This window comes from Eulemur rufifrons, chromosome 2 (genome assembly GCF_041146395.1).
Source record: "Eulemur rufifrons isolate Redbay chromosome 2, OSU_ERuf_1, whole genome shotgun sequence".
Taxonomy (NCBI): Eukaryota; Metazoa; Chordata; class Mammalia; order Primates; family Lemuridae; genus Eulemur; species Eulemur rufifrons.
Window position 1 is genome coordinate 48,106,864 of NC_090984.1, and position 27,159 is coordinate 48,134,022.

The following is a 27,159-nucleotide window of genomic DNA, read 5'->3' on the forward strand; positions in this document are numbered from 1 at the left end:
GCAGCCTGACTCTGTTGCTGGTGCGCGCCCTCTGCTGATTGGTGGCACTGCAAAGAAGTCGCGCTTTGATTGGGCCGCTGTCAGGTGTCGCTGCCGGCAGGTTCGGCTGCGCGAGCGGAGGGAGGCGGGTGAGTGAGGGCCGGGGGCGGTGGGGGAGTGGCTGGGGGCTGGGGGCGGTATCGGAGGGGGTGGGCTTGGTCGAGTGGGCTCCGTCGGTTCTGGGGGCTGTGGTTAGTGCCGGATGGGGGCAGCTTCGGAAAGAGGCCCAGCGGAGAGGCCTTATGTCGGCGTAGGGAGAGTGAGACAGGGAAGGCGGGGGCGGGCAAAGGCTAGTGGAGTTGGGCTGGGAGGACTGTATTCGTGATCCCGAGCTGTGCGACGCGAGGACAGAAGAGGGGGTCAGCGAGAGAAGAGATGGGTGTGCGAGGATCTGCGTGAGGAAGAGGGGTTCCTGCGTGAGGTTGGAGGGTCTGCAGGGGAGAAGATCAGGGTGGAGGGTATCTGAGCGAGCAGGTGTGGGAGTGACATCAACAGGGGAGAGGGTCAGGGTGGAGGAGATCTGCGCTAGGAGAGGTGGGACTGGCGTCTACAGGGGAGACGGTCAGCTTGAGGAGTGGGTTGTTGTGGAGAGAAGGTGAATCTCGAGAGAGGGGTGGTGTGAGGAAATAATGGATCACGGGCAGTCATTTTAAGTCATTGTAGGAGACTGAGGGAAAAGTTAACAAGGGCGGTGACTCATCTGAGGGTTTGAAGGACTGATACTGGGCAATCAGTGAGTAGGAGGATTAGTTGGATTAATTGAATTAATTGACCAGTGATGGGGGGGGGCTGGGCAGCAGTCAGTGTTGGGAGAGGTTAGGGGAGTGATTATAGCAATTTGGGGAAAGAAGGCAGAATAAGTGAGTTGATACTGAGAACATGGCAGGAGTACAGTTGATCAGTGTCAGAATAAGAGATATGTATGAAGGATTAGAAATTGCATTAAGAAGGAAGGCACAAAATAGGGGCCCACTGTTGAAGGTGGAAAGGAAGTATTGCTGGTGGCCTGAGAAGTTTTTCTGTGTTGGATGTGTTCTTGCCTGGCCTTTGTATTGATATTTCCCCTTCACCACTGATGGAGCCTACCATCAAGTGCATAGTGATTTAGGAAATTAGATGACTGTGCCAGCAGTTTTAAATTCTAAGGGGTAAAGAAGTTACACAGTTTACCCTTCCCTTCTGCCTCTTCTGCAGATCTGATTTAACATAGTCCACTTGTCCTTCGCTCCTTACGTTACTTAATATCTCCTTCCTTCCTTTCATATTGATTCACATCAAAGTGAGACTGCCCTTTAGCCCAGTGTAGAGTCTGAAATTTTCTTTTCTTTCACAACAAAGTTTGAGAGAGGGGAGAGGGGAAAGGGGAGAAGAGCATAGAAAACAAGGAAGTGGCTGTGAGAACACCACATTAAATCCTAGCTTATCCCAGAAGTACATCTAAATAAATCCTGGCTTATTTCACAGCTATTTCTGTCAGGCTTCTATTTTTGCTTTGTTAACTATGAATTTGGACCTTTCATCTCTTTTCAGTTCTGTATTTGTAAACAGACTCTTCTTCCCCATTCTGTTACTTACCATCCCCCATTACAGAGTTGTAATAGAATTTCAAGAATATGACTGTACATTCAGTAGAAAACCAGGGAGGACTTAGTAGAAGCAAGGGCAAAGGGTTAGGAATCTTAGATGAGAGAAAGTCCCTGCTTCAGAGAATGGATGGAGCGTAGGCCGGGCGCGGTGGCTCACGCCTATAATGCTAGCACTCTGGGAGGCCGAGGCGGACGGATTGTTTGAGCTCAGGAGTTGGAGACCAGCCTGAGCAAGAGCGAGACCCCGTCTTTACTAAAAATACAAAGAAATTATCTGGATAACTAAAAATATATAGAGAAAAAAATTAGCCGGGCATGGTGGCACATGCCTATAGTCCCAGCTACTCGAGAGGCTGAGGCAGGAGGATTGCTTGAGCCCAGGAGTTTGAGGTTGCTGTGAGCTAGGCTGACACCACGGCACTCTAGCCTGGGCAACAGAGTGAAGCTGCCTCAAAAAAAAAAAAAAGAGTATAACAAAATTCTAATTGCTTAAACTATACAGGGACCTTGGGAATACCATAAGTCATGGAAATTGGGTCAGGTCACTGAAAAGGAATTCAAAGAAATAGCCTATTAGTCAGGAGGGAGAGTGTATGTATGAGACCTGCAGTGCACAACTGGAAATGTTAAGTCTAAGGAGACTGTTGTGCCCCCTGTGGTGTTTGAACAATAGAAACAGCAGATGATGAAGGCTGAAAAGGTCAAGGTCTATATAAAGATCAGCTATAACTTTCTAATCAAAGCTGCAAACACCAGTTGTAATGGAAGAATTTAAAATAAAAATAGAAGCCCGGAGCAGTGACTCACACCTGTAATCCCAACATTTTAGGAACCCAAGGGAGGAAGATTATTTGAGTCCAGGAGTTTGAGACCACCTGGGCAACATAGTGAGACCCTGTCTTTACAAAAACATTTTTTTTTCCCCCCTGGGGAGTGCATGGGGCCAGGGGCGGCGGCCGCAGCAGTGGTGGTGGCGCCCCTACAAAAACATTTTTTATTTTATTTATTTTTTTTGGAGACAGAGTCTTGCTCTTTTGCCCAGGCTAGAGTGCCATGGTGTCAGCCTAGCTCACACCAACCTCAAACTCCTGGGCTCAAGCCATCCTTCTGCCTCAGCCTGCAAGTCGCTGGGGCTACAGGCATGCGCTACCATGCCTGGCTAATTTTTTCTATATATTTTTAGTTGTCCAGATAATTTCTTTCTATTTTTTAGTAGAGACGGGGTCTGGCTCTTGCTCAGGCTGGTCTCGACCTCCTGACCTCGAGCAATCCTCTGCCTTGGCCTCCCAGAGTGCTAGGATTACAGGCATGAGCCACTGTGCCCGGCCCAAAAACATTTTTTAAAGTAGCCAGCTGTGGTGGTATGCAGCCATAGTCCTAGCTACTCAGGAGGCTGAGCCAGGAGTTCGAGGCTTCAGTGAGCTATGATCATGCCACTGCATTCCAGCCTGGCAACAGAGTGAGACCCTGTCTCTAAAAAAAATAAAATAAAAGTAGAGAAAGTAATTATTGAAGACTATTTAAAAAGTCTTTAAGACTAAATTAATTCACTTACTTAAGTTTGTGACTTTTAATAGAGTCATCAGTCAGTGTTTGGGACAACTTTTGTAGACCATGGAAAATTGCTGATATGTGAGTCAATTTTATTTTTGGAAGATAATAACAGGTACTAGTATCCTTATGATTCACTATCAACAAATGTTAACCTTTTATGTATTTGCTTCAGATATTTTTTAAAATTGAAATAAACGTTATAGATAAGGTTGTAAAGTACCATTTGAATCCTCAGTTTCATTCTCCTTTCTCCTCAAAGGTGACCATTCTGATGAATTTGATGTCTTTCTTTCCAGTCCATGTTTTTATAGTTCTGCTAATTATATATGCAGTCATAAACAATATGTGATTTTTTAAAATTTGTACAAATGGAATTGTACTGCATGTATATTTCTGCAGTTTGCATTTGGAAACTGTTGATTTGTTACCTATAGCTTTGATTCATTCTTTCAGTTGCTATTAGTCTATTGTTTCTATATATCACACTGTATTTTTTAATTTATTTTTTATTTTTTAATTTTTTTATTACAAAATTTTTATGGGGGTACAAACGTTTGGGTTACATCTATTGCATTTGCACCACTCACGTCGACTACAAGCATGCGCCTCCCATTAGGTGTGAATTTACTCATCTTCTCTTCCCCCCACCACCTGCCTGATCCCCAATGAATGTTACTTCCATATGTGCACATAAGTGTTGATCAATTAGTACCAAATTGATGGTGAATACAGTATACCACACTGTATTTATCCATTCTTCTACTTGTGACACCTGAGTTGTTTTCAGTTTTCTTGTTACCAACAGTGAGATTAAAAAAGTTAAGAACTTCCTTATACAAGTCTTCTTTTTTTTTTTTTTTTTTTTTTGAGACAGAGTCTCACTCTGTTGCCCAGGCTAGAGTGAGTGCCGTGGCATCAGCCTAGCTCACAGCAACCTCAAACTCCTGAGCTCGAGCGATCCTCCTGTCTCAGCCTCCCGAGTAGCTGGGACTACAGGCATGCACCACCATGCCCGGCTAATTTTTTGTATATATATTTTTAGCTGTCCATATAATTTCTTTCTATTTTTAGTAGAGATGGGGTCTCGCTCTTGCTCAGGCTGGTCTCAAACTCCTGAGCTCAAACGATCTGCCCACCTCGGCTTCCCAGAGTGCTAGGATTACAGGCGTGAGCCACCACGCCCGGCCACAAGTCTTCTTATGTAGAAGAGTTTCTCTACAGCAGGGTTTTTCCACCTCAGCACTACTGACATTTTGGGGTAGATAATTCTTTTGTTGTAGAGGGATATCCTTTCCATTTTAGAATGTTTAGCAGCATCCCTGGCCTCTACTCACTAGACACCAATAGAATCTTTCCAGTTATGACAACCAAAAATGTCTCCTGTCAGATGTCCCCTGTGCAGCAAAATCACAACTGGTTGAGAACTAACTACTCTAGTTGTATGTATGTGCAAGTGGAACTGCTAAGTTCTGACTTAAGTCTTAATATATTCTTACTGATATGGTTTTAGGCAGGATTTTTCTTTTCTTACATATGTATTTTTATTTTCTATTTTTAGTAGAGATGGAGTCTCACTCTTGCTCAAACTGGTTTTGAACTCCTGACCTCAAGTGATCCTACCACCTGGGTCTCCCAGAGTGCTAGAATTACAGGCATGAGCCACCACGCCTGGCCTAGGCAGGAATTGTTTTTGCTGTGGCTCCTGGTGTGAGGGACCTCGGCTTAGACCAGCACTGTACTACAGGAGAGGGAACATTGAGATTTCAGTTTAAGAATGAGTTGGAGACTATTGTATAGATGCCTGTATCCTCAACCTCCCACAAGCACTAGACCTCTTTCCCTGAACAGATTTGCTGGATTTTGGCACCTGTTTTTTAAGGTAGGGTAGATGAAGGAGAGAAAGGGAGCATGGGATTGGGGGATTTAATGTTCTGATATAATGCTTGGAATATAAGGTCCCCTCAATAAATATTTTTTGGGTTAATCCTTAGTAGGAATGAAGATTGGGTTTAAGGGCAAAGGCAGCTGAGCTCTCTCATTCCTCTGCTCTTGAATTAAATTCCGAGTTCAACACTACTGTGGGGAGGTTGTGAAAGGGTAGGAACATCGTGGAATGAATCTAAAGTTTGAAATGTTACTCTAACCTTCTTTTCTGGTAGGAATCAACAGGAGCCTTCCTTGAGTAACTGCTTGGAGTTAACGTTTCCTGCTGGCAGAATCAGGGACATGCCAGCACTGTAAGGGTTAATTTCCTGATTCTCTTACCAATTTCTTGGTTGGGGTGGCATGGGCAGGAAGGAAAAGGCAGACCTTGCTTTTCTTTTATGGCTTTTCAGTCATTTCTAGTCATAGCCCATATGCCTCCTTTCTTGTTAATCCTTCTTCCCATAGCTTTGTTTCCTGTTTCCTCTGGTACCTTTATAGTTCCCTTTTATTTTTTAATTCCTATCCCCCATCCCCACCCACTGCCAGGGGGCTTGGATTCTGAGCTGATGGGGTACCCCCCTTTGCAGAGCGGGATGAGTGGGTTCTCCGGCGGGGATGTGGTCATTGATGGCCAGTGAGGGCGAGAGTGCCACGGCCCACTTCTTCCTTGGAGCTGGAGATGAGGGGCTGGGCACCCGTGGAATAGGCATGAGGACAGAGGAAAGTGACAGCGAGCTCCTTGAGGACGAGGAGGATGAAATGGTAAGACTTGGGAAAATGATGTGACTTGATATTGGGGCCCCTGTCATAGAGAGTTGAGATTCCACTGACTGGAGACATCTCTCTGTTCTCTCCAAATGCGTAGACTCCCTGTCATAAACAGGCCTTATCCTGGTTTGGGGGAGGGGCAGGGAAATTGGTTAGATTGCCTGTCTTTGAGATCCCTAACCTTACGCCCTCCTCCTGTTGTCTCATGGTTATTGGTTCTCTGGCTCTTCTCCTTGAGCACACATTTCCTACTGTAGAAAGACTCCTATTCTATAGAGAGTAGAAATCCCTTAGATGTGCCTCACCCTAGACTGAAGTTAGGAGGCACCCTTTACCTCATAGGTCCAAAGTCCTGGCAAGAAACTCTAAACTCTGTGCCCTGAGGAGATAAGACAGTGTTCCCTGATGGGCTGATATAGGTGGGAAGTTGCTGAGTTTCTGATTGCTCTTCCTCTCTGTAGCCTCCTGAACCTCAGATCATTGTTGGCATCTGTGCCATGACCAAGAAATCCAAGTCCAAGCCGATGACCCAAATTCTAGAGAGACTCTGCAGATTTGATTACCTGACTGTTATCATCCTGGGAGAAGATGTGATCCTTAATGAACCTGTGGAAAACTGGCCATCTTGCCACTGCCTCATCTCTTTCCATTCCAAAGGTTGGGGTCTGGGAAGGAAAATGGGAAGGAATGGTGGTGGGAATGCTGGATTGGGAAATGAAGTCCTTACTGTGTTATTTCCTTAGTAAAGAGGCCATCAGCTCGTCCTGACATACTGGAGAACAGTACAAATGGGGTTTGCTTTCCCTGCATCTTGGAGGGAAGAACCCTAAAAATAATTTCTTTTTAACTTTTTCCTGATGAATATCCTAGACTTGGGAAGCTGCACAGGAGGATAGGTTATGGGTCAGATGGGCAGAGGAGTTCAGTGGCAGCTAATAGCTTTAATATGTCTCTCTATCTCTCTATTGTTTTCTCACTCTGTCTCTTTCACTCTCTTTGTGGTCTCTCTGTGTCCTTTCTCCATCCCAGGCTTTCCTCTGGACAAAGCTGTTGCTTACTCCAAGCTTCGAAACCCCTTTCTTATCAATGATCTGGCCATGCAGTATTACATCCAAGATAGGTATAGTTTTCTGTTGTCCAGGGGGATGGATGGCCTTGAGATCATGCCGTTTAGGGAACCCTCTCTGGGAGGGGCAGAGTCAAACATGCCTGATTTTTGTACCATACCTTATGAGTTCTGTGCCCTGGTGTCTTTTAATCCCGGTGCAAATGAAATCCCCAGCCTCTCCCCTTAGTCACCCTCCCCCTACCTTTCCCAGCTAATTTATTTGGGGGTGACAGGAGGGAGGTGTACCGGATCCTGCAGGAGGAGGGTATTGATCTGCCTCGGTATGCTGTGCTCAATCGTGACCCTGCCCGGCCTGAGGGTGAGTACCTGGCCTTGTCCAGTCCTGCCCTTCCTTGATTTCTATGACTTAGCTTAGTTCTCTATCCTCTAGATGTCTCCTATATACCACCTGTGTATGTGGGGCTTTGGTTATTGGATTATGGGTAAAGTTGGAGTTATGATGGGTCTTTGGACAGAGCTTGGACCTGTTATATAGATATTACCTATCTATATACCATATGTAGATATTACCATATTTATTACTAAAATATAGTCAAAAATTTGAGGGTTATGGAGATTAAAACCTAGGGAAATGGGAGTTGGAAGTATTCTACAATCTTAGGCCTAGGAATGACCGCCCATCCACCTTGCAGAGTGCAATCTGATAGAAGGTGAAGACCAGGTAGAGGTCAATGGAGCTGTCTTTCCCAAGCCCTTTGTGGAGAAGCCAGTGAGTGCAGAGGACCACAATGTTTACATCTACTACCCCAGCTCAGCTGGAGGAGGAAGCCAGCGCCTTTTCCGTAAGGTGGGGGAGACATTTGAGCACCTGGGGAGTCAGAGAGGTAGAATGACAAGGATAAGATTGTGGGGAAGGATATTAGAGAATTTGGGGACAGCATAGATAGTTGAGGCAACATTTTTTTTCTTCCTTTTTCTCCTGAAGATTGGCAGCCGAAGCAGCGTTTACTCTCCCGAGAGCAGCGTCCGAAAGACAGGGTCATACATCTATGAGGAGTTTATGCCAACGGATGGCACAGATGTCAAGGTTATGGTGGATACAGGGATTTAAGAGGTTACAAATGTCTGTGTGGGGATGGGGTGCTTGGGAACCAGGTAGAAGTGTTTGCAGGGGGTCCTAGAAAATAACATGTGAATGTAATTGGCTTTCATATTCAGGAGAAGATAATGATTGGAGGATGTAGACATTCACATTTTCACTATCAGAGCAAGGGCAAGGGTGACAGAAAATGGCACAATGTTGGTAAATTACTTTTTAACAAGGACTAGATAACAGTACTAGAGTCCTAAGGAGAAAACTTCATGATGATACTTCAGTAGAGCTTAGTAAGAAAAATGTCAGTCTCCTTTTTCTTAATACTCAGTGTTTATTTATTTTGTTTTGTTTTTGTTGTTGTTTTACCCTGAAACTAGTCCACAGACCTAGTGCTCATATTGTCTTCTCATATACAGGGTGAGCTGTGGGCATACTCAGTGATGCTATGTACCTGCAGGTGTATACAGTGGGGCCAGATTATGCCCATGCTGAAGCTAGAAAATCTCCAGCTTTGGATGGGAAGGTCGAACGAGACAGTGAGGGGAAAGAGATTCGCTATCCAGTCATGCTGACTGCCATGGAGAAGCTGGTGGCCAGGAAAGTCTGCGTAGCTTTTAAGGTAGAGGAAGGCCTGGGGAGGGCTGTGGAATGAAGGAGAGAGACAAGAGCAAGGGTCTAGGAAGAGAGAGTGGCTGTCTTGTTCTCATTTTTCCTCTTTCCCCTGCAGCAAACAGTTTGTGGATTTGACCTTCTTCGTGCCAATGGTCACTCCTTTGTGTGTGATGTCAATGGCTTCAGTTTTGTCAAGAACTCCATGAAATACTATGATGACTGTGCCAAGATTCTGGGGTAAGAGACATAGTAGTCTGTGCTGGGGAGAATGGGCTTAGAGAATAGTGTTAGGAAGCTTTTACTTTATTCTAAATATTGTAAAAATTATTTAAAATTGAAAAAGAAAAAAAGAAAAAGAGCTTCTCAGCCCCCTTGCCTTCCCAACATTTCGCTCCTCAGAGATAATTACCGTTGACAGTTTTAGACTTAACAATTTGTCTTTTCTGCCATATTCAAACAGACTATATTTATCTTACTAAATGTGACCATAGTGTAATACTATTCCACAACTTGACTTTTTAAAAAATTCATTGTGTAATGTTTAAACCATTCAAAAATAAAAGGCATGATGACTATGGTGAGCATCCATGTATTCACCACCTAGCTTGAGAAACAAAATATTGAGAATATAGTTGAATCCCCCATATATTCCTCCCTGGTTACAGCCTTTCCTCACCCCCTAGCCCCCGGAACTACAATCTGTAATTTGATGTTTGTCATTCCCATGCATTTATTTATATTTTTACTACATGTATGGGGGTATTTGTTTGTATGTTTTAGACTTTTTATTAATATATTCATCTGCAGCTTGTTTTTGTGAGCTTCATTTATATGTGTAGTTCTGGTTTATTCATTTTCACACAGCTTCTTCATGTATCTCCTTCTAGTAACACCATAATGCGGGAGCTTGCCCCACAGTTCCAGATCCCATGGTCCATCCCCACGGAGGCTGAGGACATTCCCATTGTCCCGACCACATCTGGCACTATGTAAGCAAAATAAAAAAATCTGGAAGAGGCCGGGCGCGGTGGCTCACGCCTGTAATCCTAGCACTCTGGGAGGCCGAGGCGGGTGGATCACTCAAGGTCAGGAGTTCGAGACCAGCCTGAGCAAGAGCGAGACCCTACCTCTACTAAAAATAGAAAGAAATTATATGGACAACTAAAATATATATATAGAAAAAATTAGCCGGGCATGGTGGCACGTGCCTGTAGTCCCAGCTACTCAGGAGGCTGAGGCAGTAGGATCACTTGAGCCCAGGAGTTTGAGGTTGCTGTGATCTAGGCTGATGCCATGGCACTCACTCTAGCCTGGGCAACAAAGTGAGACTCTGTCTCACAAAAACAAAAACAAAAAAAAAAAAAAAAAAAATCTGGAAGAACTTCATTAAGACCCATGGGATTCCTTAAGACCGGTAGTTACTTTTTGGCTCTGCACAATCTGACAGGTGGAGCCTGGGCTTCTTCTAGGCAGTCTCCTTAACTCTACCAAGGTTCCTAGTCTCAGATCCCTTCTCTGCTGTTCTTGAACATGTCAAGTAGGATGTGATGATGAGAGTTGGGATGGGGGTGGGGATTGGGGAGAGAGGCTCTGATAACATTTCTAATCTTAGGATGGAACTTCGTTGTGTCATTGCAATTATCCGTCATGGGGATCGTACTCCTAAGCAGAAGATGAAAATGGAGGTGACACACCCAAGGTAGGAAGAGTGACCTAATTTAGACAAGTTGGTTTTTGTGAGAGAGATTGAGTCTGGGGGCAGCACCCAGAGGCTTTGACTGTCTCACCCTACACTGAAGATTCTACTTACTTCTTCAGGTTTTTTACTCTATTTGAAAAACATGGTGGCTACAAGACAGGGAAATTAAAACTCAAGCGACCTGAGCAGCTCCAGGTAAGGTAGTGAATCTGGCCAGGAGGAGCAATGCTATGAGAAAGAAAGAGGGTATGGGATTGGTCTTGATGGGAGACTAGGATGAAAAGGTAACTGGCTGGGCCTTGCCCTCCTGCATGGATACCCTATTATTTCTTCTAGGAGGTGCTGGACATCACAAGGCTGTTGCTGGCTGAAGTGGAGAAGGAACCAGGTGGTGAGATCGAGGAGAAGACTGGGAAACTAGAGCAGCTGAAGTCTGTGTTGGAGATGTGAGAAATGGAATAACAAAAGGGAGCCAGTAACAGTGAGAATTGGGGCGCTGGGACAGAAAGTAAACTGTGACTTTGTCCTACAGGTATGGTCACTTCTCAGGTATCAACCGGAAGGTGCAATTGACTTACTACCCTCATGGAGTAAAAGCTTCTAATGGGGGGCAAGGTAAGCTATAATCCCCCTTCCCATTACTACTCAGATCTCTTGTTCTGTTCTGTTCTGTTCTGTTCTTTTCTTTTCTTTCTTTTTTGTCCACTGTTTCTGCCCCACCAGATCTCTTATTCTTGAGCCTATAGATGGCCTCTACCCCAAATTACCTTTCTGGTCTTCCCAGAAGACCTACATTTAGATGTAGATCTAGACCTATTCACTGCCTCTTATTCCCACAGATCCACAGGGCGGGGCCCTGGCCCCGTCCTTATTGCTGGTACTGAAGTGGGGTGGAGAACTGACTCCTGCCGGCCGTGTTCAGGCTGAGGAGCTGGGGCGAGCTTTTCGCTGCATGTACCCTGGAGGACAGGGTGAGTGTTTTCAGGGGTAAATTCCTTGCAGAGCTGGGATAAAATGATTAGAGAATAAGTTGGGGGAAATGAGGGGACAGAGGCAATGGGGACGTTAGAGGGGAAATGAATATTTTTTCTTACACATGAGTATTTATAGCAGTCCATTCCTGGTTCCCCCCCTTTGCCCCCAGGTGACTATGCTGGCTTCCCTGGTTGTGGACTGCTTCGTCTCCATAGCACTTTCCGCCATGATCTCAAGATCTATGCCTCTGACGAGGGCCGTGTCCAGATGACTGCTGCCGCCTTTGCCAAGGTGCGTCCTATAGTTCTTCCACAGCCCCAGCTTCCATTAGGTAAAGAAGCAGAATTTGGAGAATGACTTGGGAAATTTTGGGGTGTTCATATGCCAACTCAGAGAAGTTTCTACATGTTTCTGACCCCATTCTGTACTACTGAGAATGAGCTGAGAATAATTAGTAGGAGATGGCCCCTTGACCTCAACCTCAGCTCTTTAAGCCAGCTCGCATTGGATCTCTGGGACCCTCTAGGCCTAGGGGGACTGGTCTGGAAGGGAAACTAATCAACCTTGTGCTTCCCGTCCAGGGCCTTCTGGCTCTAGAAGGGGAGCTGACACCCATTTTGGTACAAATGGTGAAGAGTGCCAACATGAATGGGCTCCTGGACAGCGATGGTGATTCTTTGAGCAGTTGCCAGCACCGGGTGAAGGCTCGGCTGCACCATATTTTGCAGCAGGATGCACCCTTTGGCCCTGAAGACTATGATCAGGTCAGGCTGTCTCTATCTCTGTGCCCCAAATACCCTGGATCCCAAATTCCTAGAATTCTAAATAATAATAATCACTAATAATAGTATTTACTACTTGCCAAGCACTGTTTTAGTTGTTTTACACAATACTTACAGCCACCCTTTGAATAAGTATAGGTTCACAATTTCATATTCACAATTTCCAAAATTAAGAAGATTTTTGTAAGTTTGGTATCAAGACTCACTTGACAGCCAAACTTGACATGAACTGTCATAAGCTACTTATAATCCTTATTTATCCCACTTAGTGTAAATAGTCATGCATTTGGTGGCAAAAATATTAATGTGTTTGGTAACACCCTTGGCCCTGCTGGAGGTATTAGATAACATATGGCATATGCACTGTATTAACTTCTAAAGTCCAAAAAATTCTCAATTCCAAAATGCAGCTGATCCCAAGAATTTTTGAATAAAAGAATGTTTCTGTTATCTATTGCTGTATAAAAAAACTACCCCAAAATTTAGTAACTTAAAATGACAACCATTTATCTCTCACAGTTCTGGGCTCAACTGATCTTGCTTGGGGTCTCTCCCAAAATTGCAGTCAGATGTTGACTGGAGCTGGAACCAACTGGAAGTTCAACTGGGATTCCGGGATGGCTGGCTCTCACCCCCTCATTGTCTCCCTGTAACGTCAGAGCCTCTCTTCTCCACATGTTTTCTTCATGTGGTTTCTCTAGTATGATAGCTGGACTTGATATTAATAAATGGTAGCTTAAGGCTCCCCAAAAGCAAGAACTTCCAGGCTTTCTTAATGCATAGGCCTGGAATTATTAGCACAACATAATTTTATTTTTTGTTAGTTAAGCAGTCATAAGACCAGCCCAGGTTCAAGGGAAGGAGAGTGAGACAAAGAATTAATGACCATCTTTAATCCACCACAAGGACTGTGGACCACAAGGACTTTCCTCCCATTTTACAGATGAGAAAATCTAGGCTCAGAAGAATTTAAGTGACCTTTCCAAGGTCACCCAGCTAGTCTAAACGCAAGGAGTCTAACTCCAGAACCAAGGCTGTTACATCGCCTCACAGTAGTCACCACAGTAGATGCCATTACCCAATATGGTCATTCTTTTCCAGTGTATCCAGGCCACGAGTGACCAGGCAATGGTTTTCCACACTTCCCACTCCTCATTTCTGATAGTTTCTTTAAAAAAAATTACTTATTTTTTATAATTGTGATACCACTTTAATCATTTGTAAGTATACAGTTCAGCAGCATTAAGTACATTTACATTGTTGTGTAACCATTTCTGATAGGTTCTTAAATGAGCTAAGTAGTTGAGCACATTGCTATGAGCGCATAGCATTTTCTGTGTTCTCCTCTGAGCAGGGCTTGACAAGGGTCAGGACCTTGCTCCCTTATTTTCCAATTCATTGTTCACTCTGAAATCCTAAAAAGCTAAGGCAATTTTCGCTTTCTCACTTACCACCTTTTGCTAGCAAGAATGGAACTTGTGAGGACCTAAGTAGAATAGTGCATTTCACCCGTAAATTTTTTTCTTCCTCTCCATTCCTCATTGACTGTGACTGTCCTAAAAGCTTGAGTTGGAAACCAGTTCTGAGGCAGCACTTCTACTTTAGGTTCAGGACAGCATCTTGCAGCGGTCCCCAATCTTTTTGGCACCAGGGACCGTTTTCATGGAAGACAGTTTTTCCATGGACTGGGGAGGGTGGGAATGGTTTCAGGATGATTCAAGTGCATTATTTATTGTGCACTTTATTTCTATTATTATTGTTATTATTATTTTTTTTTTGAGACAGAGTCTCACTCTGTTGCCCGGGCTGGAGTGCCCTGACGTCAGCCTAGCACACAGCAACCTCAAACTCCTGGGCTTAAGCGATCCTCCTGCCTCAGCCTCCCGAGTAGCTGGGACTACAGGCATGCACCACAATGCCTGGCTAATTTTTTTCTTTATATATTTTTAGCTGTCCAGATCATTTCTTTCTATTTTTAGTAGAGATGGGGTCTCGCTCTTGCTCAGGCTGGTCTCGAACTCCTGATCTCGAGCGATCTTCCTGCCTCAGCCTCCCAGAGTGCTAGGATTATAGGCGTGAGCCACCGCACCCGGCCTATTTCTATTATTATTACATTGTAATATATAATGAAATAATTATATAACTCACCATAGGTTGGGGACCCCTGGTTTAGAGGAACAAAATAGTGTTTTCTCTGATATCTACTCATGAAAACATTCTGTGAAGATTTTGAGGGATTTTGCTTTAATCTTTATTTTCCAGCATTTTCCATGTGTATTTTAGGGCTCCCAAGGCCCCCTATTTTCTCTGGATTTAAGATCAACTCCTTTTAGTTGACTATGTGCTAAAGCAGTCTCCTTATCTGAAGGGCCTAGAACAGCTAGTATGCCCAGTAGTCTCAGAATGCCCATTGGAGTGAGCCAGTGTACAGGTCTGTATTGCAGACAGGCTCTTACAAATAAGCTCACAGGAATAGGGGTAATTGGCACTGAGCTGATCTTGCTTTTCTTTTCTCTATTCCCCATAGCTGGCTCCCACTAGAAGTACTTCCCTGCTCAACTCCATGACTATCATCCAGAATCCTGTGAAGGTCTGTGATCAGGTATTTGCCCTGATTGAAAACCTCACCCATCAGATCCAAGAGCGGATGCAGGACCCCAAGTCTGTAGGTGGGTATGAATACTGCTATCTTCCCTTCAAGGTCTCAGATATGGATGGCTTTCTCAGGCACTCCTGTGTCCTCTCCTAAATCTCGGAGACAAGGCATCCTCATCCCCCTGGTTCTACTTAAGAGTTGTCAGGGTCTTTTGTTGGAGGCAAAATTTTTGGCTCTGACTGCCACTTTCCTTCTAGACCTGCAGCTCTATCACAGTGAGACACTAGAGCTAATGCTACAGCGTTGGAGCAAGCTGGAGCGTGACTTTCGACAGAAGAGTGGACGCTATGATATCAGTAAGATCCCTGACATCTATGACTGTGTCAAGTATGATGTGCAGCACAATGGAAGTCTGGGACTTCAAGGCACAGCAGAGTTGCTACATCTCTCTAAGGCGTTGGCTGATGTGGTCATTCCCCAGGTGTGTCTTGTATAAGGGATCTACCCTGGGGGTAAGGGTCTTGGGGAAGGAAGGAGAAAAAGGGTGGAGAGGAGGGTGATTTGGCAACCTGGAGAAGGAAACTTAGAGAAGGAATTAGTTGAGTTGCTATAATTCTCAGGGTCCACTCTGGCTCTGGGTAAGGACAGGAAGCTAATTCAGGAAACACCTGGAGGAGGGGGAATATAGTGGATTTGAAAGAAGACCTAGACCTGAGGAGAAGATAAGCATGATCTTGGGCCTGGGAGTATGAGGTGTGAGGAAAACAAGATCGATTGAGGTCCTTATTCCTGGCCTATGGCTCCTAGGAGTACGGGATCAGTCGGGAAGAGAAACTGGAAATTGCTGTGGGCTTCTGTCTTCCACTGTTGCGGAAGATACTACTTGACCTACAGAGAACCCACGAGGATGAGTCCGTCAACAAGCTGCATCCCCTGTGAGGGAGGGCTGGGAGGGGTGTTGGATGGAGGGAGGGGCATGTCAGGGAGCCCTGGGGGAATCAAGATTGGGGTAGCTTGGCGGGGGATGAAGTGTAGGTGGGATGCTGGAAGGGAAAGGAGAGGAGAAGTCTGAGGTGGGAGGAGGGAGTTTGTGGAAGGGTGGGAAGAGGATTATCTCTGACTGCGTGAGTGAGTCAGCTATTATCTTAGGTACTCCCGAGGAGTGCTCTCCCCAGGCCGCCACGTTCGAACACGTCTCTATTTCACCAGTGAGAGCCATGTCCACTCCCTACTCAGTGTCTTCCGTTATGGGGGACTTCTTGATGTAAGGATTTTTCTTCCTTAGCTCGTGGACCTCTTTCCCCAGTGTTCTTTTACTCTCCTTCTCATGCTGCTTTTTTACTGCCAGCTTTCTCTATTTTCCTTGGCTCCCTGCCCATTCCCTGACCCCGTCATCATTGGACATTGGCTTATCTCTTTTTATGTTTGGTAGGAAACCCAGGATGCACAATGGCAGCGAGCTTTGGCTTATCTTAGTGCCATCTCAGAGCTCAACTACATGACCCAGATTGTCATAATGCTTTATGAGGACAACACACAGGTGAGGAGCTAACAGGGTAGGATGAGAAAACAGCCTCTTCATTCTACCTTCATTTAAAAAAAAAGTTCTGGCCAGGCATGGTGGCTCACACCTGTAATCCTTGCACTTTGGGAGGCCCAGGCAGAAGGATTGCTTGAAGCCAGGAGTTCAAGATCAGCTTGAGCAAAAGCAAGACACTGTCTCTACTAAAAACAGAAAAATTAGCCAGGCATGGTGGTGTGCACCTATAGTCCCAGCTACTGGGGAGGCTGAGGCAGGAGGATCGCTTGAACCCAGGAGCCTGAGGTTGCAGTGAGCTGTGATGACACCACTGCGTTCTAGCCCAGGCAACGGAGTAAGACCCTGTCTCAGGGAAAAAAAAAAAGTTCTATCCTTAGAATCTGGAGAATCCAACTAAGTGTGGCACCTAGGCATAGCATGACACAGGGCATCCGAGAGGTTCCTACTGGAAGAGAAAATATGTTCTAAGCTGGTGTTGAGCCAGAGAAATGACCTAGAACACAGCTCTGGCATTAGGGAGGATATGGGATTTGGGATAATGTTATGAGCCTTTTTTCCCAAAAACATGGTTATACATGTACCTTCTACCTATGGGTCCACAAAGATATCTTTAAATGTGCTGCCATGTGCACCATAGCCAAGCTGAATTGTGGGAGATAGGTGGGAAGGGTTGTAGAACGGGAAGTTTGAAAGTCATGTGGAGTGACTTCACAAATGGCGGAGGTGAGGGAATGAGGATCCTGTGACAGATTACAGTTAAAGGGAAGCTATAAGAGATCAGCCCCAGAGAGGGGCAGGACACTGAATCCTTGGGAGGATGTATCCTTTTGAGTTTCTGTCTACTACCCCTGCCTGGTCTTCCACCACAATATCCAGCTTCTCCCACCTGCTCTTTCATGTGGTGATGCCCCATAGGATCCCTTATCAGAGGAACGGTTCCACGTGGAGCTACACTTCAGCCCTGGAGTGAAAGGTGTCGAGGAGGAAGGCAGTGCCCCAGCTGGCTGTGGATTCCGTCCAGCCTCTTCTGAGGTGGGTCAGAGGCTGGGATTTGGGACTGGAGGACTTAGAAACTAAGTGGTGGGAAACTGGGAAACGGCACAGGGAGGTGGTAAATAGGTTGAAGAGTCTGGGATTAGGAGGATGGAGGCCACTGAAGCGTCTCTCTGCCTGTACAGAATGAGGAGATGAAAGCAGACCAAGGCAGCATGGAGATCCTGTGCCCAGGGAAGGCATCAGATGAGCCAGACCGGGCATTGCAGACTTCGCCCCAGCCTTCTGAGGGCCCTGGCCTCCCGAGGAGATCACCCCTCATTCGTAACCGAAAAGCCGGCTCCATGGAGGTAAAGGGAGGGGCTTGGGGAAGAGATGAAGGGGCGGAAGTGCTCATAGGATAATATCCATGTATCCTCTAAATCCCCTTGAAGGGATTCTTGGGACTTTAAGCAGAGTCCTCCTTCCCCTGATGGATATGTTTCACTTAATTTCTCTTTCACAGCTGGTTCTCCAGCAGAGCTTCTTTAACCTGCTTGCTACTTCTGAGATTAAAGAGTTGCCAGTGAGGGGTGCCTGAGAGATAAGAATTTAAAGAGGCAGGCCGGGCGCGGTGGCTCACGCCTGTAATCCTAGCACTCTGGGAGGCCGAGGTGGGCGGATCGTTTGAGCTCAGGAGTTCGAGACCAGCCTGAGCAAGAGCGAGACCCCACCTCTACTAAAAATAGAAAGAAATTATATGGACAGCTAAAAATATATATACAAAAAATTAGCCGGGCATGGTGGCGCCTGCCTGTAGTCCCAGCTACTCGGGAGGCTGAGACAGGAGGATCGCTTGAGCTCAGGAGTTTGAGGTTGCTGTGAGCTAGGCTGACGCCACGGCACTCACTCTAGCCTGGGCAACAGAGTGAGACTCTGTCTCAAAAAAAAAAAAAAAAAAAAAAAGAATTTAAAGAGGCAAGATTGAGGAGGAAACCTCTAGATGGATTTGAAAAGGCAGTTCTTTAAAAGGAAATATTGTAGAAACAGCATGAACTCTGGGCTAAAATCCCAGTCTGATTCTTAGAAGCTGTGTGAACTTGGCTAGGTAACTTCTTTAAGCCTCAGACTTTTTTCATCAGCAAAATATGAGTAATACTCACTTTATAGACACTCAACAAACAGAAACTGTAACAACAATATTAAAGGCCAGGTCTTCCGCATCTCTTTCTTGCCTTGGGTAAAAATTATAGCTCAGACTGGAGCAAGTAGCTGGCACTTTAATTTGCCTATACTGTCATTCCATAAAGTGGGTCAGTCTGAAGATCTATCTTCCTCTTGTTCTGATGACGAGTTTTATCAACCTGGACCTGTGTTCTCCTATACTTGAAATTCATCTCTAGTTCTGGTTCTAGCTTTCTAGTCTAGAGGAAGGAACTGTTATTAATCTCACATTGTGTCCAGCTACCTGCCCTGGAGTTTTTGTTTTGGTCTTTTTCCTGGAAAGAAAGTTTCCCTCTTTGGCCCAGTGACGCTCTTTTGGACATCATGATTTACCTCTATTTCAGGGACTCTGACTATCTGATTTGGGTTCTGCTCTGATCCAGTGAATCTGTTCACCTGGCTCTGTGCCAGGTCTCTAGAGGAATTTGGTTTTCCATTTTAGGGATATTTCAGAAAAATCTATAACTAGCTTACTTAGGTTCAGCGAGAGGTTTACAGTTCAGATTTTGGAGAAGGCTGAGAAGATAAACTGCAATCTTTTTTCTAGACTCATCCTTTACTTCCTGATCATTTTATGATGGAATTGACATTGTGTATATGCAGAGTTTCTTTAGGTGGAATATGCATTATTTTCTCTTTGTGGTGTAGGTGTAACTTGGTATTCGTAGTACTCTATTACTCTACAGACTTATGTGACATAGATCAATTGGGCAGACTGACACACAATCTTCCATTAGTAAACTGCTCCTTCCCATCCACATGTCCTCCTTATTCCCATGGTCTGCTAGTCTCCCTGGCACTGTTGTGCTTGACTCCTTCTTTCTTCTGGTTTATGCAGTCAGGAGACATACTCAGAGGAGAGACCTCTGTATCATCTCTCAGACTTGATGAGGTTGACTTCTTTCTCTAAGGCCTGTAGGAGCTTCCTGTTGAAATTACATTCCTTCCTTTCAGTTACTAGTGCTGCTCAGACCCTGACTTAGGATGGTTGCTCAGGATGTGCTCCCCAGCTTTCTAAGAAAGTCTTCTCTCTGCTCTTTGGTCACATAGCCTTATAGTATTAGTATGTCCTCTCCTTGCTCTAGAAGTATAGGCATTGGACAGTCGTATTGTTATCAACTACATCCTTCCCCATCTCTTCTTCTCCTCTCCTCTTGTCATCTCATATTTTTGAACTGTTTTAGATTACAAAGCCTGTGACCTTCATAGCAGCTGTGTTCCAGCTGGTCATCCTCTCCAGCTCTATAACTAGCTCTGCTCCATGGGCACTGGGGCTTTTGGGAGCCTGGGAATTAAAGGAGCCATGACCGGTTTTCCACCCGGTCTGATTGCAGGTCATGAACATGCAGTGCACGGGGAGCCTGGACCTGATCCCCTTGAGGGGACGGCGCCGCCGGAGGTCAGGAGACCTCCCCCGGCCTTCCCCAGCCATCGGCCTACAGCCCCGGGCTATGTCCACCACTCACCTGGCGTCCTGCACACAGGTGTCCCTCCCTACCTCACCTTCCTTTCCTGCTTTCTGTCTTTGCCTTTTGGGATCTAGGGACTCAGAACACTATCTATGTGGGATGTGTATATGTTGGGGGTTGTGTGATTGCGCCCTTATGGGCACTTTAAGAATTCTGTTTCATGTGTCTAGGAGTGAGACAGTTGGAGGGGAGGGCTTCTTGGTTCAGATGGGAAACCTAGTATGGTTGCAGTAGCTACAGCTGTTCCATGGAAAGAAGAGAGGGTGGCCAGAGTTTATTTATTTCTTATTTGTGACTCAGCCATTGTAATTGGCTTTCTGAGTCCTGGAGAGGGATGGATGAGATTAGGGGACCCTGCTCTGCTGAGAACTAGGAGTAGTTGAAAATGATTTCTCAGATTTGGAATGGGAGGGCTGTAGGAACATGCGTCTTAGAAGTGCCTTCTGCTATAGAAGTATTCCCTGGACAGTTCCCTCCACACAGTATACTCTCTGTTCCCTTTTCATCACTTTCCCCCCATAAATCCTTTGATTCGGCCGGGCGTGGTGGCTCACGCCTATAATCCTAGCACTCTGGGAGGCCGAGGTGGGAGGATCACTTGAGGTCAGGAGTTCGAGACCAGCCTGAACAAGAGTGAGACCCTGTCTCTACTAAAAATAGAAAGAAATTATTTAGATAACTAAAAATATATAGAAAAAATTAGCCGGGCATGGTGTAGCATGCCTGTAGTCCCAGCTACTCGGGAGGCTGAGGCAGAGGATCGCTTGAGTCCGGGAGTTTGAGGTTGTTGTGAGCTAGGCTGATGCCACGGCACTCTAGCCTGGTCAACAGAGTGAGACTCTGTCTCAAAAAAAAAAAAAAATCCTTTGAGTCTTCCAAACTTTCTGACACTGCTTGGCTTTATAGGGGCAGGAATTCAGGACCTGGGTTTTATTCTTCTGGGTTGAGGTGGCAAAATGATTAATATAAAGTCCTTATCCTGCAGGTTCTTTCTGAGACTTCATCCTCGAGGCCTGGTGGCTACCGGCTCTTTTCATCTTCACGGCCACCAACAGAGATGAAGCAGAGTGGCCTAGGTATGGTTTTCCAGCATTTCTCATCTGTTGTTGGAAAGGGTGTCTGTTCTTCAGAGTTTTATTGTGGGAAACCTTTGTCATGGGAGTTGGGACCGTACAGCGAGTAGAATGTCAGGTGGGGGTAGGGAGGATGAAGTGGGAGAAGCCACAGTTAGGTATGAACTTGGATCTCGGATGATTGTTTCCATCCCAGGAAGGTGTGTGTCTTTTGGTTTTCTACACCAACCCCCGTTTCCCTGGCTGAAGGGCATTTTTTTGGCTTTCCCTCTCATGCCTTATCTGTCCCTCCAGTCTAGCCCAGACCTTAAGGGGCCATGGAGACTCTGAACCTTCAGAGTTATCAGAGACAGAGCTATAAATAGAGGTACTTGTGACCCCCATAAGTGTTATATTCCTCATTTGGAGAACATGTGCCATGTCTTCCTCTGGAATCTGTGTTTTTCACATCCCTGTGCTGGCCCCGCCTACCACCAGTCCTTTTCCTCCATCCTCTCTTAATCCTGTAACTTTTCCCCCTTCCTTCTGGAAAATTGAGGGACAAATCTGAGACTACAGTAGTGGCAGAGGCTTCTCTCAGGAAGTTGAGGGAATATCTCTTGATTTTTTGATCCCTGGAGAAGTGTGGAGAACATCACTGAACCTTTTCTAAGAACACAGACAGCAGGAAGGACCAAGCCTCAGAGGGTATAGTGTTCTTTGGGAGGGGGAGGTGATCCTTGGATGGGACTGTTTCTCACAGTGCCTTGTGAGCCATAACTAGACCTAGGAACTGGAGGTCAGAGATGGTTGTGTGGGGTCTGGACTTGGTTTCCGGCTCTTTCTATCTTGTCCTGTTATTTTCTCTGTTTAGCTTCTCTCATTTTTCTTTACCTTTGTCCTTGGCACCCAATTTCTTGGCCCCAAAATGGTCAGCTTTTGGACCAGCAAGGGGGAGAAGGGTTTTGGTAACTTTCCAGGCTAATTTTATGAGAGTAGTTTGCCTTCTAATCCCTGAAATGAGGAAGATGGATTGAAGCATGAGAAATAAATGACAAATAAATATGTAGATCTGTGATACGGACTTCTCTTTTTAGAAGTCCTAGTAAAGAATAGCTTTCAGATAGGCTGGAAAAGAGGATAGGTGTGTCTGGCCCAGTTAAGTCAGAGTTCTTTCAAGAACATGGCACAGGTGTGGACATGGGACTGGTTGACAGATGGTAGTGGTAAGGTAGAGACCACCCTCTGAGATGATCTGAGGACTGGGCAGAACAGGGTTGGCACGACTGCACCAGAAAATTATTCAGTGGAGGAAGTAAATGTAGGACAAAGCTTAGGGTGGTCTGGGATGGAGCCAGCTAGTTTTAGCTTCTCTGAAGAAAAGCAGACATATTTAGCAACCCTTATTACTCCCTGGAACCTCACTCCAGAGCCTGTTTGAGCATGAAAGGTAGGGGAGATTGCTGTGTAGAGGAGAGGTCCTGAATTCCAGGGTGGAGATCCTGATCCATCTGAGCTTCTTGATTGCTCTGGTGATCTTGAAATCCTGGGACCCCTGAAACCATGGTGCTTTCTTTGTGGGCACAAAGGAAACTGGCCTCCTCTCCACTGGCCATCTCCCAAATGAATGTTAAGTCCTAAGCCAAACCCAAGGACCTGGCTAAGATGGATTTTTAAGTAGAGGGACAAATTCTGAGAACTTGGGTGTCAGTCTTGTCTCTTCCTGACTATTCTGTCCTTGTGGGCTATAGTAGAAGAAGGGACCATGGAGTCCCAGCCCTACTCTAGGTCACATATTGGGGACAGTGATTGGCCTGATTTATTTTCTTTTAGAGATTCTTCAGATTTTATTTACTCCTCTGATTGGCAATAGAGTTCTCTTTGCTTTCTTTGAACTTATGTGTATGGGTATCTGGCTTTGAGCATAGACTTATAAGACAATCAACTTTTGAGAGCAGAAAAAAACATGTCTTTTTTGTTGTTTCCTGCTTTCCTTTTTAGTAGGGTGTTCAGCACATAATAGGTATGCTCGACATATAGTCAGCTGACTCTTCCATGCCTTTCAATTTGTGACCATCTTGACTTCAGAAACTGTGCTGTTTCCTTTTATGAAAAATAAGTATTTCTTTTCTAACTGAATACAGTTGGTCCTCAGAGTCAAGAGACCTGGATTCCAGCCCAGCTTAGCTTCTAACAAACTGTGTGACCTTGAGCAAAAGAGGTCCCTTTTGGATCTCAGTTTCTTCATCTCTAAAATGAAAAGGTTGAGCTGGACCATCTCAGAGTCCCTTCCAGCTTTAAAAATTCAATGAGTGTCATACTTGCATTCTTGGAAAAGGTAAAAGGCCTGAAGGGAAGGGACACTGGATGAAAAACTAAGGAAGAATTGGAAGGGTGGTAGCTGAGTGCTCAACACCCAGTCTCCAGTTTCAGTCAAAGCTCTTTCCTTTCAAACCTATAAAGGACTAGATTTCTGGGTTTCTCAAACCATATATCAAGGGTAAGGGGCACTGAATTAAATCTAGGGGGAATCTAAGGGCATCTACCAATTCTTTTAGCATTTCTGAGAGCCACATGGAGAGCACAGTCTATCCCTTTCAGTAGCTTTAAATCCCCTAATATGACTAACCCTGCATCTATAGTGGCCTCTTGTCTCTGCCATGTAGATCTTCAAGAGAATCCCCACTTTGCTTGCCCAGTGTGGCTATGGACAGTAGTGAAAGCTGTTTGTGGTTATGTGGAATGGCCACATGGTGTTGGTTCTGAATGGCTGTGTATGTGTCTTGATGTTGTCGTGTGAAGTTGTATGTACTTCTGTGTCGTAGTTGCAGCTTTGCGTGGCTACTAATGCACTCCCGGCCTTGCAGGCTCACAGTGCACAGGGCTGTTCAGCACCACGGTGCTGGGTGGCTCCTCCAGCGCCCCGAATCTTCAGGACTACGCCCGCAGCCATGGCAAAAAGCTACCACCTGCCAGTCTGAAGCACCGAGATGGTATGTGGGTGGGTTTTGCGGGGGGCAACTCTTTTCTTCACTTATCTCCCAGCGAGGACACAGCTCAAGAATTATTCATGCTTAAGATGGCACTGACACTGGCCTTATACCAAGTTTTCTTCATCAATAAGAGATGAGAGAAGGAACCAGGCCCCCTTCCACCCCTCCATTTGCATTCCCTCTTGCCATACAAATACTACTTATTTATGCTTATCCCTTCATAATCTCCCTCATACAGCCCTGCTGCATCAATTTGTACTCTTTCCTGGATTCTGGCCTGTAGGGGTAAGGACCAAGGAGGATGATCTATGGTCAGGAAGAATGCAGTGGAGCCTTGATTAAAATTCAGCACATCAGGTTTAGGGAAGGGGAAGTTGCTAAGCTAAGGCAGAAAAGATGTTATGGAAAGAGATTGGGGGAAGGGATGAAAATTTCCACACAGATTTTATTTCCAAATGACCAGAAAGAAGATGCAGTGGTAAAATTAGAGTTTTCTGGGGGGCCGTATTGTGGTAGAGATGACACATACAGATTCCTAAGAGATTACACCAAAGGAAAATGAAATGTGGTAGTCAGGAATCTAAGGGGTGGGGATGGGAGTGGATCATATAACTAATTATACAGAACAGAGTCTATTGTGGGCAAATTTCAGAGCAGAGGGTGGGGACAGGGGTGGGTATAATCCCCACGATGTCTTTTCTCCCCAGAGCTCTTGTTTGTCCCGGCCGTAAAACGATTTTCTGTGTCGTTTGCAAAGCATCCGACTAACGGTACGTTTGCTTCTGACTCAACGTCATTCCTCCTCACCATGTCACCTCCAGACACTTAACCTTTGAGTTCTGACACTGACTTTGCCTCTCCTTCCACTGTGTTTACACCCTACTGTCTCTGAATGAGCCACTCACTAAGTGTGACAGGACATTTCCTTTGTTACAGCCTTAGCCTTGGCTGAAGCCTGGCGGCCCTGTCCCTGTGGCAACTCAGGGTCTTACTTCCATAATCACCATCATCACCATTACATTACTTTTGTTAGTATCACCACCAAAACACTGATTAAATCTCTCCCTTTCCTATCTCATGACTGCTGGGCTGTGTACAGACATGATAATCATTCCCCTTCTTGGGATGAGAATATATTTCCTAGATTGGTCCCATTTCTTTTCCACTTCCACCCCTCTACCCCAAACTCCTCAGCTTATATAATTTTGATTCTTCTGTTTTTTTCTCCAACTCTGTTGTTGGGGCGGATGACTAGTTTGCTCCGCTTTTGGAGCAAAGCTACAGTTCCCAGCTCTCCAGCCTACTTACATGGGCATTGGTCTTGAATATATAGTTTCCCATCTCCATTTCTATCTCATGCCATTGTGTGTATTTTGTGTGGCTCTCGTGCTCCTGACATTTGCTTTATGTTACTACTAATCTAGTGCCTGGGCCTAGAAAACAAGAGCCCAGATTGCTTTGGGATAAAAAAGAAAAAGAAAGCAGTAGGAGGTAGTGGGTAAAGAAAAAAGGACTTGCCTTGAGTTTTTAAATGTAGTTTCCATGTGGCACCAGCCTACCTATGGCAAAGCTGTCTCAGAAAGCCTTAAAGTAAAGAGTTGAGATATCTTCTGGTGATTCTGGGGGAGCTTAAGAATGAGTACTATTTCAAGAATATCGAAGAACCAGGTCTGCCCACACTAAGGTGGAAGAGTTCGGAAATCTGTGTGAACCAAAAACTAAAGGGCTGTGGTCTCTTTACAGGTATAGAGGGAGAACCCAGGGCTCATTCCCTGTTGAGGTTTTATCCTTTATGTCCTTAGTTTCTTCTCTGCTTCATATTTTGTCTTCAAGGTAAATCCAATTTTGTTAGATATGGTTTTCTTCTGTCCAAGGGCTAAGACTCTTGGAGGGAGGTAAAATTAGCCTGACTTCCTGGCTAGAAAACCTCTACGTGCTGCTCTCCTGCTCCCTAGCCAGTGGCAGCTGCTAGATTTTAGCCCATTCAGGTGGTTCATCTCCACTAGGCACTGCTGAAATTTCTCCCTAGTTTGACTAGCCTATACTTGCTCGGTTTGTCCCTGCCCCCAGGCTCCCATTTGTGCCTGTGGCAGGAGTCCCCATTCAGAGTGGCAAGGCTGTGCCTACTCATTTAGCTTCAAGCTCTTCTGGGCCCCATGTGCCACAGCCATCTCCAGTGTGGAACCTAATGCACTGATAATGTAGCCTGGTACTTGGACTTGGGGTCCATGATATAGTAAAAAGGACTTGGGCCTCTGAAATCAGAGCTAAATCACATATCTACTACTTTCTTAGCTGCCACAAGACCCAAGTTCACAAAACAGATCCCCAAACCTATATACCTCCAGTTCCCTGAACCCTTGGTTAGTAGCTTCACCAGTTGAAGAAAAGAATTAATTCTACCAAAAGGATGAGAAGAAGAAAGAACTGGACAATTCAGGTATAGTATAGGATAAGAAATTCAAGATCTCCTCCAACATACTGCACACTTCCCCAGGGGTCTTCTTGCCTCTTTTGTTTTTCTTGTGCTTGAGCATGGAGGCTAAGAAGCCAGAATCTGGGATCTACCTGTTGACAAAAAGGGGAAATTTGGAGCTGTGGGCTCTTGCTGAAGAATATTATCTAGATTTAATTTGGCCCTCAGGACAATATGAGAGCTATACCCCCTGGCCAAGATCTTGCATGACTGACCCAGCAATTACAGAGTGGATGTTCTGTCTGTAATTGATTGTGGCAGATTAGTCACGGTAGTATGCCAACCCACTGTCCTATCATCACCATCTCCTTGCTATGATGTCTGGCTTTGAAACAGCAGCTGGAAAAACTGGTTTTGGAAAGGAGACAAGGCAATGCTTTCTCCATGCTTTTTTGGGAGGGTAGCCCTCAGTCCATCCCTGCCTCTGTTCCTGATAAGCTTCTGTCATATCCTGTGACTATATCCAGCACACAAGAATGGCCTATTACTAAACTGCATGCTGAACTCACCACAGTGAATTACTAAAGTAGAAAAGAGACTGTGGCTCACCCACGGAGTGGGTGTCAGAGTGTGCCGACTGGATTTGTCAAGGCTGTTATCTTCTAGGGACCCACACAACTGTGTGACCATCATCGATACAGTGAGTGCTCACCAGAGTAGCCTGGGTAGAACTGAAATCAATCTCCTGACATTCAAACTAAGGTCGCTGAAAACTGTGGTCTCGTGGATCA

At 45.4% G+C, this 27,159-nt stretch overlaps 1 protein-coding gene across 2 annotated transcripts in view; it reads left to right on the forward strand.

The window, feature by feature from the left end:
- The first annotated feature begins 445 nt into the window (after positions 1-445).
- Positions 446-27,159, forward strand: part of PPIP5K1 (diphosphoinositol pentakisphosphate kinase 1) — a 48,082-nt gene continuing 21,368 nt past the window's right edge. The window contains exons 1-28 of one of the 2 annotated variants that reach the window (XM_069484059.1): positions 446-468; positions 5,339-5,416; positions 5,693-5,867; positions 6,335-6,530; positions 6,903-6,993; positions 7,215-7,300; positions 7,635-7,789; positions 7,928-8,029; positions 8,496-8,657; positions 8,766-8,887; positions 9,538-9,639; positions 10,263-10,349; positions 10,469-10,544; positions 10,686-10,795; positions 10,882-10,964; positions 11,189-11,320; positions 11,494-11,615; positions 11,906-12,088; positions 14,634-14,775; positions 14,960-15,183; positions 15,510-15,637; positions 15,852-15,966; positions 16,135-16,242; positions 17,158-17,274; positions 17,421-17,585; positions 20,893-20,983; positions 23,827-23,952; positions 24,660-24,722. In XM_069484059.1, the coding sequence (XP_069340160.1) occupies positions 5,721-5,867; positions 6,335-6,530; positions 6,903-6,993; positions 7,215-7,300; positions 7,635-7,789; positions 7,928-8,029; positions 8,496-8,657; positions 8,766-8,887; positions 9,538-9,639; positions 10,263-10,349; positions 10,469-10,544; positions 10,686-10,795; positions 10,882-10,964; positions 11,189-11,320; positions 11,494-11,615; positions 11,906-12,088; positions 14,634-14,775; positions 14,960-15,183; positions 15,510-15,637; positions 15,852-15,966; positions 16,135-16,242; positions 17,158-17,274; positions 17,421-17,585; positions 20,893-20,983; positions 23,827-23,952; positions 24,660-24,722 (3,235 nt within the window). In that variant the 5' untranslated portion in view covers positions 446-468; positions 5,339-5,416; positions 5,693-5,720. Of the gene's footprint in view, positions 469-5,338; positions 5,417-5,692; positions 5,868-6,334; positions 6,531-6,902; positions 6,994-7,214; positions 7,301-7,634; positions 7,790-7,927; positions 8,030-8,483; positions 8,658-8,765; positions 8,888-9,537; positions 9,640-10,262; positions 10,350-10,468; positions 10,545-10,685; positions 10,796-10,881; positions 10,965-11,188; positions 11,321-11,493; positions 11,616-11,905; positions 12,089-14,633; positions 14,776-14,959; positions 15,184-15,509; positions 15,638-15,851; positions 15,967-16,134; positions 16,243-17,157; positions 17,275-17,420; positions 17,586-20,892; positions 20,984-23,826; positions 23,953-24,659; positions 24,723-27,159 lie in introns of those variants that run through there. The other variant, XM_069484067.1, reaches the window with a different exon arrangement.